We start from the raw sequence: 15,950 nt of genomic DNA, 5'->3' as shown, positions 1-15,950 counted from the left end.
TCTGTTAACATAAGAAAACAGCAAGGAACATACTCAGGGTTCGCAGTGCACTTTCCCTCAATTAACAAAACTTGCAGAAAGCCTCATAGGAGTATCCTAAACCTTAGAAGGGTGGGGGGGGACTGCCAGCGCCCCCCAACAATTGTGTCAAAAAAAGTTATGGATTATTTGTGCTCTATTTGGGAAAATGGCAGAATCCTGCGGTAACATTTCTGTGATACACTTGTTGCTAATTTGTGAGTATTTCTCGGATTTACTCTACAGACTTTGCAAGAGGAGCGGCAGCGGCTATCTCCTGGCACGCGCTCATCGCCCATGACGTCGTTGCGCGCGTATCCGCGATTGGTGAAGCGCGTGCGTGCGCGCGCGCGCGCGGAGGGAGGGAGTGCAACACAGACATGTGGAGCGAGTAAAGGGAGCAGAGAGCGTGCCAGCCAGCCAGCTACCTGCTAACATCCCGCAGCAAACATTACACCAGGCTCAGCGCGAGCTGCTACTCACACTCGGCAGCACAAGCAGGCTGCAACTACTGCACTTCAGCCTCTTCCACGTACAGACAGCAATTGCAAAAAAAAGTAAACTTGTTATATTTTTTCCATGTGGTACTTTGTTTAAATAGGAAACAAATTTGTGCTTTCGGAAATTAAGTTGTTTTTAGGTAAAGTAAAAAAAAAAGAGAGGATTTAAAAATATATATTTATATATCAATATTGGAAGATGAAGATGAACGCGACTGTGTCTTTAAAGTTTGTCCTGGTGCTGGCGGCGGCCGCCAACTTTCTTGACAGCGAAGCGAAGTCGCGTGAAAGGAGTGAGCAATCTCCCGTGAGGAGATGCCTGGATGGGAGTGCGCCGCGCCGCTTGAAGAAAAGGGAGAGGAGACTGTTCGCACTGGATGCCACTGGGTATATCTGTCACAAGTTCTACAGCCGGCTGTCCTGCTGTCCCAGGAACAGGCATTTCCAGGAGTTTCTTGATCCCAAGGTAAATTTTCACGCACAGGTTTGCACAATTCAAAACTGCAAATGATGCGTTCCAACTTCAGTTACCATAGTTATCAAGCACCTTTATAGTAAGTACTGTGTGTTAGATATTTTTTGGGTGGGGGGGGGGGTTGGTGGCTGTAAAACTTTTCTGTTTACTTTTCTTGGGCATGCGGAGGAGGCTCCAATCATAATCGTGTTGACGGATTAAAGTTAGAAAATATATATGTAGCAAACATTCAGGTGTTCTTACTTTAAAAACTTCACAGTTGCAACACTAGTTGTCAAAGTCTGACGAGGGACGCTTCAAAACTCGTGTTTCAGCGTTGTTGGCCTCCGCATAATAAATACTCAGACTGAATCGGATTTTATGCTAGGTTCACGGTAGATTTCACTCTATTCTCATGTAAACAGCTTCTACGAATCAACATATGCGTCTGGGTGGTATCTTTCACTGTTTTGTAACAAAAAGCCATATTGCATCATTTAATTTGCTAAAGTCATGCAAATAGAAAAAATCAATAGGACAAAAAGGGGTCGACTTATCCTCCTCCCCACTAAACTGCTGCCCACACACAGAGTCCTGTTGCTTATGGCAAAAGAATAACAACAACACCATTGTGTTTGTTAGTTGGTTCACTAATGGGTGAAACTGGAGAACATCATTCTCCTTCAGTCCAAGCTCTGTCCAAATGTTCATGTCTTTTGAGTGAGCATTTGTCCTACTATTCCTATTCCCAGATGAGTGAGAACGCCTTACTGCAGGTTTTTAGCTGTAGATTCCCTTTTTATTTCTACCATATGCGGCAATATTTGAGAGAGGATGAAATATTTTATTTTTCAGATGGAATTGATCAGGGTTAGTAGTCTGTGGGTGTAAATGAGTAAACAAAGCTGACATTATAGCGAAACTTTTCTGAGCTATATTTTATTTATAACATACAAAAAAAAATCCATAAATGTTGTTTGACTAATTTTGGCAACCAGCTGATGGTTTTAACATGCATAATGATGCCTCTTGATGTACTTCTCTGTGACTTTTTATGTCAAATATCTTTCAAGTGTTTTGGATAGTTTGTTGCCTGAACACATGGCTGATCAAGGAAGAGCTTATTAGAGAACTTAGCCTGGTTGAGTTGCAGCTTCAGGTCCTTTCTACCTTGGATGATTTCAGAGCCAAGTTTGTCCAAGGGATTATTTTCAAGTGTGTTCCCTCACTCTAATCTGTTTGCTCTTGCTATTTCACTAACAACAGCTTTTGTTATACAAATGTGACTGAGCAACAAACTCATCCAGTGTTAAAGCTGGCACTATGAAAGGACCAAATTATTAAGTCTTCTATTTTGAGTGATTTTGAGATGAAAGAAGGACTGCACACATGTTTTACGTTAGTCAATAGCAACACGAATTATTCCTAAGCATGTTGTGATAATGTTTGAATTTTTAGTAGCTTTCAATGTGTTATGTTTAATCACACGGAGCTCAATGGTTTATCTGTTACACTTAATAACAAAAAGAGGAAATTAACACTATTTCTGGAGAAAACAAGGTTTTACTTTTTTCAATTAAAAAAAAATTTGGAATCATTTATTTAGCAACCAGAAAAAGAGAGTGCCTAACAGTCCACTGAACAAGTAGGATGCTTCAAGGAATCAGACAGATTTATGTTAAATTGGCTTTGTCAGATTTCTGGCTTGTTCAGATGGGTGCATGAATAACAGGTTATTAAATATAGGTAGTATGTAGTTTGGGTACTCAAATGTTTAATTGACTGCATTAAGCAAAATTCTTGGACTGTACAATCCTCCTGCAAAAACTGTAAGCTGTTGATAACATTTCAGAACTCTGATACCTACACTTAATGTTCTGAAAAAAAAACTACACAAGATAATAACGTTGGTAGATTGCTCTGCTTGCCTGCACATTAAATCTATTATCATTCCATTTCCCAGTTTAAAAAAAGATTTTGTTTTCAATTTATTTTTCTCCACAGGACTTTCTCAACTATGAACCATCTCTCAGCCAGGTGGGTGGGATAGTCTTGGGGTAACAGACTTCCCCATGGCCACATTGACACAATTTTGTGGTTTTCAAATTTGAGTGATGGTACTGTGGGGGGTGGTGGTGTGGTGGTGGGGGGGGTGGGGGGTGCATAGAAAAGAGCCAGAGAATTTCAGTTTTTCCTCCACAACAGCTTCTATGTGGTGCTCCATCTATGGGTCTGCCCAAGTACTGACAAACCTGATTGAACTAAGGTGCGGTATTTGAGTCACGGGCAAACTTGAGGCTCCTTCTAGTCTGGAATCTCAAGCTACTGGGTTTTATGAGGAAAATACACAATGTACTTTATATTTGTATTGTGTCCTTACATACAAACAATTTTAATGTATGTTATGTTGTAATTGTGTACTACCTGGACACATAACGCAAACATATAATTATCTCTGTCATATCCAAATGCACTGTTCTGCTCCCATCTGTGGTGCTCATACTCCAACCACATCCTCTGAGGGAGAAACCCTCCTATTACTTAATCTTGTAGAATTGGAAGCTCTAATTAAGCCTCTGCAACTCAGTTTCCATCTCTCACCCTAAAAATGTTTCCAGCTACAGCCTTAGCACTAATCTCATTTGCCTCTCCAATAACCCTAACGAAGACCTTCCTTTTCTTCATGATTCAAACCACTGTCTTGGGAATCAAAATATCCTCACATTAAATACGAGCTCCAGTCATGGTTTCCACTGATATCATCAAATCACATCCACTGGCAATAAGTAAGCTCAGTCCTATCCCTCTGGTTATCTGGACCACCCATGCACCAGCCATGTAATACTCTTGTTTATAAATTATAACCCACCTGTTCTGTGCTGACTCAGTACTCTTAAATATACAGCGAAGAACACAAATACTTAAACAGCCTTAAAACTGATACTAGTCTATACTATATAAAACAGACTGCGGTATGCAAATGTTATTGGTTTCTGGTAGCTTTTAGAGATTGTTGACTAGCTTCAGTGATAACATTTTATACAACTCCATAACCTTTATGCCTGGCAGAAATGCTAAAACAGTATTAGGTTAATTGTCTGCAGTTTACAGTGTACAGTCTTATACATTGAACAGGTCAAAGGTTGACAGAACTCACAAACAGGTAGTACAAATTCATTTTGACATTTGATAGCAATCTAAAATGGTCATATGTTACTTAATTGAAACTAGAATAAATATGTTCAATGAATTGCACTTTTTTTTTATCCTGCTAATGAAAAATTCAAATCACTGTACTCTGCATAATTTGTCATTGTCAACAGAAGGAAGAGAGGAACCCATTAACCGAACAGCAGCATGTAATCAATTTTTTTTTTGCAGTTGGAAACTTGAATGGGTTCTGAATTTGTACCTGTTATCTTTTGTGACACAAGTAAACTATATATACTCTACACTCCAAATTAGCCCTGACATCATAAAAACTCTGCTTTTGGGGTAGGTTTTGTGCTGGAAGCTGTTTATGGTCCTGCTCTGCTCTTCCTCAGAACGTTAAAACTCCTTGCCGCCTTCCTCCTATGATCAGCCAAGTTTTGTGCCACATAAATACCACTTCCTGATTTACCTTGTCTAATATTTTACCCCTTTCAATCTGCATTGTGTCGGCAGAACCAGGGATAATGCTGTGTGCCTCAACGTAGATGGCAAGCTGCATAATACAGTTGTTGAGAATACTGATAATGTTTCTATCCATCTCTGCAAGGGCTTTAGAAGATGATTCATTTTTGTTTTGCAAGAAAATATTCATTTGTAGGAGTTGAGAGGTTTAGCAGAGAAAGTAAATTAGTAGCAATGTAAACCACAGCTTGTCGAATAACCAGTGGAAAAGCTGACTGGACAAATCTTCTCTTGCTTCATCACTGGAGAACTAAGCATCTTAATCAGAGATTGCCTGCTATAAAAACTACCCATGTCTTGGAAACTGAAATATCAGATAGCAACTGAGGAATTCATGCGCCGAAATAATGGTATGCATCGCAGCCAATGACATCAACCTCTTCTCTTACCCATTCGAAATGCATATCGTGTTGGGAACTCGGCTAAATTCAGAGTTCTAAGCATGCATTCAAATTTGAGTTTCATTCAAAACAAAATCAGTATAACGATGGTAGTGATTATGCATAAGGGGTGACAGCTAGCCCAGGACTTGGGCACTGCCATTGTTATATTCAGGGAGGCCTATTTACAACATTTCTGTATTCCTGTATTTTTTTAACCAGAGCTTGCACAGAAGGAATACTAAAAACTTTAATTGTCCTGATGCTGTGTTCTTTGAAAATTCACATACCTTTTAAGAAACATGCCAGGTAAAATGTTATAGCTGATGTATTATTTTTAATTGCAGCTTTTAAAGTTAATTTTAGCTAATTAAGTTGCGGCTGTTAATTATATTATTGCCATTACTTTATTCACTTGCAAGGTAAGACTTGTATATGCTTACATCCCCATTGGAAAAAAAGGGACTACACAGTCTAATAAAGCAGGTGCTTCAGTTCATCTTTTTCTTTTATTCTTTTTCAAAGGCAAAAGGAAGTATATTATTTCAAAGAAGAATTCAAAAATCAACAAAAATAAGAGTCCTACTGAAAAATTTCTACAGCTTAAGACTGAGTTTTCTTTGCAGCCCGGTAACTTTGTGTCTACAGCATTGGTTTCCTAACCAGATGACCATGGGTTTGAGCTGCCTGCCATGTTAATACAAAGTTGGGAACATATTTTTGTGTTCTTACTTGAACCATTATCTGAAAAGAGAAACCTGACATTGCATCCTACTGAAAGTTGATTCCGGAATGGTGTTAATAGAAGTTACGCAAATGCTTACAGTTTCAATTGGTACAATGTATCATCTGATTTGTGGTTATGTTCCCATTGTTTTCAAAGAGATCTTGTGTAGAGAAATACATAAAGGATGAAGATAACGTCCCACTCTCAATTATGGACATTTTTACATAAATTAAATTGTCTTTTTTTGGTCAGTAATTTAGCGATTGCACCACTGATTTTTCCAACTACCTGGATGAAGGTTTTAGACCTGTTGTCAGAATCCACCCTGGTAAAGTTACTGCATTTTATTTGTTCTCAATCAAGTCTGCTAAATTTGGACTCCCGAAGAGTGCTTTCTATGTTGATCATGGAGTGATTGCTTTAATAAAAAGTAACAGCCTGAGAAAGAAAAAAAAGAATGATATCTATCTATATTACTAAAATATTTATAAGCACGTGAAGTAGTTTTGTTATATTGTAGAGTCAGTTCAACCAGTCAGATTGCAGAACTTCCAAACACAATAATGTTGAGCACTTCCAGTAGCAGCAGTGAGGAGATAAAGCCCAATTTATACAAGGGCAAATTCACCAATGGTGTACTCTGTGGGTAGCTACATTAGCAGGGAATGTGGATCAGAAATAGGGCTGTGGTGCTGATTCTCCTATCCACACTACCTTTGTGCGTAACTTCCCACTGAGAACATGGGATCAGGGAAATCTGTGAACAACTCTACGAGATCAACTAATTAAATAAAAGTAATCATGTTTTAAGATTCAATTGTCAAAGTTCCACCCTTTTCAACAGGAAAAAAAACACTGGTAACATGCTATAAGTTGCCTTTATGAGTATGCTACTGTGAGTGAGTAAACAAGAGGTCTAAATATGTGGTATGCACTTTCAGGAGCAAGACTGTTTTGTGGACCGAAGGGCAAGTGAAGTGAGTAGCACCAATAAAGTGTTTTCAAAATAGAAACACTGCTCTGATCCATGTTTTTTTCATACTCAATTTTTGTGCTGGTCTTAAGAATTTAAAAGTAAATATTTATTTTTATGCATTTTTTAAAATTAAAGTTTGAGATGCATCCTTTGTTGTACTTCACATGATCTATCTGTACCTTCTCATTGAAAACAATGGTAGCTAGTTCTACATATGCAACAGATGCAAAGGCCAGTCGTTGCATGCTTGTATTGCCCTCTGTGCACTTCCATTGTTTCCAGTGGGAGAGAATATCAGAGGAGGGGGAGGGGGGAGGGGGGGGGCGGGGATAGGGGGTGTTATAATGATGGCTCTATCTATCTCTTCATGGGTACCCTGCAGACCTCACACAGAGCAAACTGTGGTAACAACATTAAATAAATATAGAGAAAATACTGTATTTCATTTCAAATAATTTATATAATCCTATTGCCTAATCTATTGTTTGGTTTATATGTGACCAAAAACACATTCCAGAAATAGTAAAAGTGATTGCAATGATTAGAATCTTTAGCAGTGTGTTTCTTTGTAATATATCTCAATAGTGAAATTAGGGTCTGTGATGACCAGCAAAGGAGCATGCAAGTTGACAGCTGGCAAGCAGGATTTGAAGCATTTGTTTTATTTCACTGCATATACGTCATTATGCCTTTTTTTTTTAAGTACAAAAGAAATATCTGAATTGTAAATTTAGGTTCAGACATTTAGGGAATGATTGAAATAAGTTGTTGTTTTTCAAGCAGCAGCATTTTCTTTTTGGAAAATCTTATGAAGAATAATGTCCAGAGCATTTGGTTGCAGTTTAGTCTCTCTAATGCTAGAATTTCTTCCAAATTGAACTTTAAATGTCACTGGTTTGAACTAAAATTGTGCTACTTCAGATTGTGAAAGATGAGATGTAAGAAAACTTACTTATTTTTTCTTATAAATATATGCATGTGGGGGTGAAGTCCCTTTTCATAGACTGCCCACTGTTGCTTAGTTCATAATAAATGGTATAAGCATTAAATTATTTTACAAACTTGGTACTCCGTTTAATCCAACTGTGCTAACTACAAATTACTAATATGTACAACAAAGTAAAGGAGAAAAACAGTGTAAATTACTTTACAAAGATGGAAAATTAGGATCATCGGGAATTCAGGAAAAGAATGTTATTAAGTGGTTTTAGCAATTTCAGTATATTTATAAACAAAAACATGTAATCTGCCAACACTCCCACAGTAATTTAACTTGGCTGTAGTAAATATTTTTCCATTTGAAGGTTACTTCATGAAATTTGTAATCATATGGAGCTGAATGATGTATTTTATGAGCATTATTATTTCATTTAACTTTTATAATCGCACTTCAGAACATTGCAGACCAAGAGGGCATCAGCAGAACTTCCACTGAGAATTCCTACAGTGGGGGGATTTTGGGGTAGGATCGTAACATAATAGAAAACATACATATTGTTGTGGCCTGAGTAAAGCTTTTATAATGTACTGTGACATTTAGAATTTTTTATGTTGATGCTCCCTAGTTTCTTCTTTAAAACTTTTTTATTCAACTCGTTCTCTAGTTTATGGAAGAAAAGAAACAGCAAATAAATTCTGGAATTTAGAAAACATTTACTACAGTATTAGTTGATTCATTAGATTTAAAATAAGGGAAAAAAATCCATTTCACCTGTATTCTTAAAGGCCAGAAGTAAATATCCTATGTAAGACAGATATTCTCTCCAAGTCCGAGTGTTATTTTTTAAATTCAGTTTGCTTTTGCTTACTACTTTCTGCTGTTTGATTTTCAGATCTTTTCTGTTACAAACAACACAGAATGTGCAAAGCTGCTGGAGGAAATCAAGTGTGCCCAATGTTCACCACATGCACAGAATTTATTTCACTTACCTGACCGGGAAGGAGCATCAGACAATGAGCTAGCTTTTCCCATGTTGTGCAGAGATTATTGCAAACAGCTCTACTTTGCCTGCAGAAGCCATATTGCAGGTAATAAAGGCAACAGGACATCTGAATGAACCCCTGAATCATAAATCCTCATCCTTTTTTTAATATGTGATGAATCAATGTGGGGGGTATCCATAGCAGAGCCATGGTCCTCTGGTGTGCTTATTGCTATGAAAGGAGGTGGTCATGGGCACCATTAAACAAAACGAATGCTGACTGAAAAGTCATTACTTCAGTACTGCTGGCAGATGCTGCTGCCGCCCTGTTTGGAGTTGTAGTAACATTCAGAAAAGGCTGCTGCCACCCCACCGTGTCCCTTTTCACAATTAAAAGCAGCTTTAATAATACAGTACTGTTGCTGTTGTAATAGCTGAAGTAATTCCTTTTCATTCTGCTCTAATAAATATACAAAACCAGATGCATGGTATTTCATTCTGTGATAGAGGTGAGTTATTTTGCAGCAAGGCTTGTATTTTTAATATCTTGCATTTAAATTCAGTGTAGGACTTTTGTTTTTTTTTTAAAGAAAAGCTTCTTAAGGAGAGCTCTTCATTTCCTTTGGTGTGGTTTCACAGATTTTCCAAAGCTTCTTGGAAAATGAAAATATTATTTTATCCACAAACTACTGATTTTTTTTTGTCCACAGCATACAGCTGGTTCTTACTCTTTATCACATTCACTGCAGACTAAAAGGAGGGCGGGGGTTGTTACAGTTTCCAAGTCTGCTTGCTAGGTAGTCATAACAGATTAGATTTTGGTGGATATTATGCACAAACAATAAAGCATTGGGGACTTTTTGTACACTTTTCCCACTCAAAAAAATTAACGAACCCCTGAGCCTGATTACCTTCACTCATTTTTTTGTGACTTGCTACTTAACTTTAAAAAAAAGTCAGTTGAACTAAGCAAAAGAGTTAATTGGAGTGTCTTGAGCAGCACAGGAGCTGGTGCCATAGGAGCCTTTCTCCCCAGATCAACATATGCGGTGACGAATGACAAATTTATTTTTCTACAAAGTTTGTGTATATGTAAAACTGCTGAAGTGCATCAAGATGTCAAGTGCTTTGGGTGACCACCCAGGTTGTCTTGGAAGATAACCAGATGAAAGCATAACTTTAGCACTGGGACATGGATGGGGCTCAGGAGTGTGCATAAGTGAACTAACAGCCTGTTTCTTAGCCAAACTAGATGATTTTCCTATGTTAGACAGATGCTTATAATCAGCATGTGGCACCGCTTGCTATTGCAGATGTTGGTGCTAATTGAAAGCTGTTGTTTTGATACCAAAGATAGAAAACAAATTTTGTTGACAGAGTAATTATTGATGAACACCGTAATTGTATTTGTTTAAAGTACCCATTAGAATTAAGTTTCCACAGAAATATGCAACAGGAGCTAATGAAATCAAAGAAAATCATCCAAATAATGTAGGATTTAAAAAATTCTTTTAAGCTGGAAAATAACTTTTCAGTATTACTAATAATTGTGCCTGCAAATTCTTTAATTTCAAAGAAGTCATTTGACTTCATATCGACATATATGTAATTGCATAACACTATGATGTGTTAAAAATATACAGTGCCTTACTTTGAGGATTTTTTGTAGAAGTTTTGCCAGTCATTTGAATTTTTAGATTATTTTAAAATCATTATTATAGTGTTGAAATCACTGATGAAAATAATTACAGTTTATCATACATTTATACATCACAGTCAAGTGTTATTTACAACACACAGCCAATTAACCAAATCTGAATCTTCAGGTTTATAATATGCTACAGTAGTGGGTGGCCTGGTGGTTTACTGTATTAGTGCAGTGATGTACTTGGCCATAAAGTGGTAGGATATGGTTTCTCTATTGTTATTCCCCACACACAGTTCTCAATGGCTATTCTTCATGTGATAAATTCCCAGGCTCAGATAGACTATCTGGGGACAGAGAGGCAATTGGAGGGCGAGCCCTTGTGTGCTGCTGTTGTGAAATTCCTGGATCCAGGAACAGCCTGTCCTATTCAGTCTGCTAGGGAAGTGTATTGAAGAGCAGAGAAAGGGCATTGGAATCTAAGCAGGCAAAATAATTTAAAAGTGAGCAGATAAAGTAAAATATTAAAACAGTACAAATCAGTATTATCAATCTGGGATACACTCCTATTGATATCTACACTGTAGAAAGACAATGACACAGTATGTCCCCTGCATTATTACTGATATCAGAATTTGGTATATTTCCCCCTGCTGTTCTTGGAGCAAAAGTAGAGATGAGTATAAAGTGTGGAACACTGCTTTATACTTTCATCCACTTTTTTGCTAAAAATAGTGAAAAGGAAAATATACATGTTATGTTTTCAGTACGACATCACAAACACACAGACTGTAAGATGACTGATAACTTCAGGAAGCCCAGTCAGGTGACTCTCTCTTTATTGTTGTAAACAACAATGGCTGGAGTGCCACAGTAGTCCACTGGGTGGAGCTATATATATATTACACTTCTCCCTCCTTAATGAAGAAATAATTATAACAATCATCAAACATAACTTGCATGGTTATACATAATACAAAATATGGACTTATTTTGCCATCTTTACAAATCAAGCTTAACCACTTGTTTTCTGTTTCGATGAGGATATATTTGCTCTTGAACAGAACCTTCCAAACATGGTGTCGAATTTAGACTCATTCTAGGCTGACCCTGAGGAAAGTTTCCCTCCAAGGGATGCCCTTGATTTACATTTGAACTCTCTACAACTTCAGACTGATTGTCTGCCTGACTCGGACTCAGACTTAAATTCTGACTTTCTCTTTGACTTGTTTCCAGTACATTTGATGTAGGATATGCTACTGGTACTTTACTGGTATCAAAACTATCTGAGTCAGAAATAATTGAATCATTCGAACCTTCAACTCCTTCCACGTCTGTTGGTAAAATATGATCAATGTGAACAAACCTAACCTGTGCATGATCAAACATCTTGACCAAATATGTGTGAGGAGGACCACATATCTTCACTCTTCTTGGTAACCATTTTACCATTTATGGTAATGATTCTTCACTCTTCTGATTTAATTTCACACTTCTCTTTTTTTTTACTCTAGTTCTATCATGATTCCCTTTCTGTCTTAATTGTTTCTCTTCGACAGACTGAGTTAAGTTTGGTTTTAACGACGAGAATCTGGTTCGTAGCTGTCGTTTGAGAAACAACTCAGTTGGTGTTCTACTAGTAGTTGTATGAGGAGTATTATGATACATAATTAGAAAATTAGCCAATTTGTGGTCCAATGACAACTGCTGTTTCTTTGGATTTAGATCCAACATCTGTTTGATATGGGCATGTTTTAAAAATTGTACTGTGCGCTCTGCTGCAGCATTTGAAGCAGGGTGGTATGGTGGAACCTTGGTATGTTTCACACCATTTTTGCTCGTGAACTGTGCAAATTCTTCTGAACAAAATTCTGGTCCATTATCAGAAACACTTTCTTCTGGGAGGCCAAATGAAGAAAAAATGTCATATGTTTTACTTGTTATTTTCCGCATTGGAAACACCTCGACACTTCGAATGGCTATCAATCGCGTAATCTTTGCCACACCCTGGGAGGCCATTTCCATGGCTGTAATGGTACTGATGGTGGTTTCTTGCTTACCAATTGACATGTTATACACTGACTAACGATGTGATCTAGATCTTTATCTAGACCTGGTCACCATAAATAACTGCGTGTAAAACTCTTGGTCAAGCACATTCACAGGTGCTGGTCATGAAGATCTCCTAATAATTTGGACCTGAATTTATTTGGTATAACCACTCTTGCACCCCACATGATACACTATTTATCGACTGATAATTCATTCCTATGAATGAAGAATGCATGAATATCTTTGTCTGTTACCTGGTTTGTCCAGTATTGCGATGTAATCATACAGCTTTGACATAACTGGGTCACGTTTGGTTGCTCTACCAATCTCTTCAGCTGTGACTGGCAGTTCATCAATATATGAAAAATAGAACACTTCTTCCCTACCGGGTGTAACTTGTGATGGGGAAGGCAATCTAGACATAGCATCAGCATTACTGTGATCAGCTGATCATCTGTATTCAATATCATACGTATATGCTGACAAAGTCAAAGTCCATCTCTGCATTCGGGCTGCATCTAATGTTGGAACTGGGAACTTTGGATGGAGGATTGCTGTCAGGTGCTTATGGTCTGTAGCGATGGTAAACTTACAACCATACAAGTATTTGTGGAACATCTTGACCCCAAAAATTAATGCCAAAGCTTCCTTTTCGATTTGCACATAATTACGTTCACCGGCACTGAGTGCATAAAGCAATTGATCTCTCCTCCCCATTATGTAGTACATGAGAGATTACTGCCCCAACTCCATACGAAGAGGCATCACATGCTAGCTTGATCTCCTTAGATAAGTCATGGTGATGGTGATGATGATCACTATCACCATCACGGAAGACTTGCTTCCACTCCTGCAGTGTGTTCTTTGGTGGCTGAACAGTCCAAAATGAGAGCCACAGACTCTGTCACATGTGGGACAGATAGTCGTTGAGGGAAGGGATGGGTGGGACTGGTTTGCCGCATGCCCTTTCCGCTGTCTGCGCTAGTTTTCTGCATGCTCTCAGCATTGAGACTTGAGGTGCTCAGCGCTCTCTTGGATGCACTTCCTCCACTTAAGGCGGTCTTGGGCCAGGGACTCCCAGGTGTCAGTGGGGATGTTGCACTTTATCAGGGAGACTTTGAGGTGTTCTTGTAGCATTTCCGCTGCCCACCTTTGGCTCATTTGCCGTGAAGGAGCTCCGAGTAGAGCACTTGCTTTGGGAGTCTCGTGTCTGGCATGCGGACTATGTGGCCTGCCCAGCGGAGCTGATCGAGTGTGGTCAGTACTTCAATGCTGGGGATGTTAGCCTGAAGGAGGACGCTGATGTTGATGTGCCTGTCCTCCCAGGGGATTTGTAGGATCTTGCGGAGACATCATTGGTGATATTTCTCCAACAACTTGAGGTGTCTACTGTAAATGATCCATGCCTCTGAGCCATACAGGAGGGCAGGTATTACTACAGCCCTGTAGACCATGAGCTTGGTGGCAGTTTTGAGGGCCTGGTCTTCAAACACTCTCTTTCTCAGGCGGCCGAAGGCTGCACTGGCGCATTGGAGGCGGTGTTGGATCCTGTCGTCGATGCCTGCTCTTGTTGATAAGAGGCTCCCAAGATATGGAAAGTGGTCCATGGTGTCCAGGATCGCGTCATGGATCTTGATGACTGGGGCGCAGTGCTGTGTGGTGAGGACAGGCTGGTGGAGGACCTTTGTCTTACGGATGTTTAGCGTAAGGCCCATGCTTTCGTACGCCTCAGTAAAAACGTTGACTATGTCCTGGAGTGCGGCCTCTGTGTATGTGCGCAGATGCAGGCATCATCCGTGTACTGTAACTCAACGACAGAGGTTGGGGTGGTCTTGGATCTGGTCTGGAGACGGCGCAGGTTGAACAGGTTCCCTCTGATTCTGTAGTTTAGTTCCACTCCAGCGGGGAACTTGTTGGCTGTGAGGTGGAGCATGATGGCAAGAAAGATTGAGAAGAGGGTTGGGGCAATGATGCAGCCCTGTTTGACCTCGGTCTGTGATGGATCCGTTGGTAAGGATCATGGCCTGCATGTCATGGTGGAGCAGGCGGAGGATGGTGACGAACTTTTGGGGGCATCCGAAACGGAGCAGGACGCTCCATAGACCCTCGCGGTTGACCGTGTCAAAGGCCTTTGTAAGGTCGAAGAAGGCCATGTATAAGGGCTGGCGCTGTTCCCTGCATTTTTCCTGTAGCTGCAAAAAATCATGTCCGTTGAGCCCTGTAGGGGACGAAATCCGCACTGTGACTCCGGGAGGAACTCCTCGGCCACGGGAAGAAGACGGTTGAGGAGAACTCTAGCGACGACTTTCCCAGTGGCTGATAACAGGGAGATTCCTCTGTAGTTGCCGCAGTCAGACTTGTCCCCTTTTTTTTTAAAGATGGTCACGATCACTGCATCTCTCAGATCCCCGGCATGCTCTCCTCCCTCCAGATGAGAGAGATGAGGTGGTGTATTTGCACCGGCAGTGCCTCTCCGCCATACTTCAATGCCTCAGCAGGGACTCTGTCCAAACCCATAGCCTTGTTGTCTTATGGCTTTTTCTACCTCGTGCAGTGTTGGGGTCTCACTGAGGTGGTGGCAGGTAGCATGCTGCGGAATGGAGTCGAGAACACTCGAGTCAAAGGCAGAGTCTCGATTTGAGGAGATCTTCGAAGTGCTCCTTCCAGCGGGCCCTCACAGCCTCAGTGTCCTTTGAGTGTTTCCCCGTTCTTGGCCAGCAGTATGGTGGGGCCTTGGGTGTTTGGCCCGTAGGTGGCCTTGACTGCGATGAAGAATCCTCGCACATCATGGTTATCGGCCAGCTTCTGTATCTCCTGTGCTTTCTCCATCCACCACCTGTTCTTTAGGTCCCGGGTTTTTTGTTGGACCTTAACCTTTAGCCATCTGTAATGCTGCTTTGCTGCTCCCGCATTGGGTTGTTGTTTAAGGCTCAGAAATGCCCTGCGCTTAGGATCTATTAGCTCTTGGATCTCCTGATCATTCTCATCAAACCAGTCCTGGTGTTTCCTGGTTGAGTAATAGTGTCTCTTCGCAGGTGCTGGTTATGGAGGCCTGGAGGGCTGTGGACATTCTGCGTCTTGGGATCGTCACGGCACGCCAGGTTAGCTGTGAGGCGCTGGCTGTATAGGGCTCTCGTAACTGGATCCTTAATGCTCCGGCATTGACTTTATTTTTGCGGCACTGCTTCTGCTGCCCCCTCCTCTCTGCCAATCGCACTCCCACCACCCCCCCCCCCCCCCCCCCCCCCCCCCCCCCCCCCCCAAGAGGTCTGTGTCCTTGCCAAACCTGGCGTTGAAGTCACCGAGGAGAATCAGTTTGTCACCCGCTTTGGGGCCATGTTGATGTCGATGATGGATCGGATTAGGCGGTGGTCTGTCCAGCATTCGTTGGCTCCTGTCATGGCGCGGGTGCTGCGCACATCCTTGCGATCCCTCGGACGATGACATAGACGAGCAGGTGCCAGTGCTTGGAGTGAGGTTATTGCCACGAAGCCTTGTATTTGTCCCTCTGGTGGAACAAGGTGTTGATGATGACAAGTTCGCGCTCTAGACATTTTGTCAGGAGTAGGGTACCACTGGAGTTGGCTTTTCCTACCCCCTC

At 40.6% G+C, this 15,950-nt stretch overlaps 1 protein-coding gene across 1 annotated transcript in view; it reads left to right on the top strand.

Moving 5' to 3' along the window:
- The first annotated feature begins 717 nt into the window (after positions 1-717).
- hhip (hedgehog interacting protein) overlaps positions 718-15,950 on the top strand; it is a 233,580-nt gene continuing 218,347 nt past the window's right edge. Inside the window, exons 1-2 of the mRNA XM_070865050.1 lie at positions 718-984; positions 8,563-8,758. Coding sequence (XP_070721151.1) covers positions 718-984; positions 8,563-8,758 — 463 coding nt within the window. The remainder of the gene's footprint in view (positions 985-8,562; positions 8,759-15,950) is intronic.

Source organism: Pristiophorus japonicus, chromosome 2 (assembly GCF_044704955.1).
Source record: "Pristiophorus japonicus isolate sPriJap1 chromosome 2, sPriJap1.hap1, whole genome shotgun sequence".
Taxonomy (NCBI): domain Eukaryota; kingdom Metazoa; phylum Chordata; class Chondrichthyes; family Pristiophoridae; genus Pristiophorus; species Pristiophorus japonicus.
Note: the sequence above shows the minus strand (reverse complement) of the source record. Positions and strands in the feature narration are given on the sequence as shown.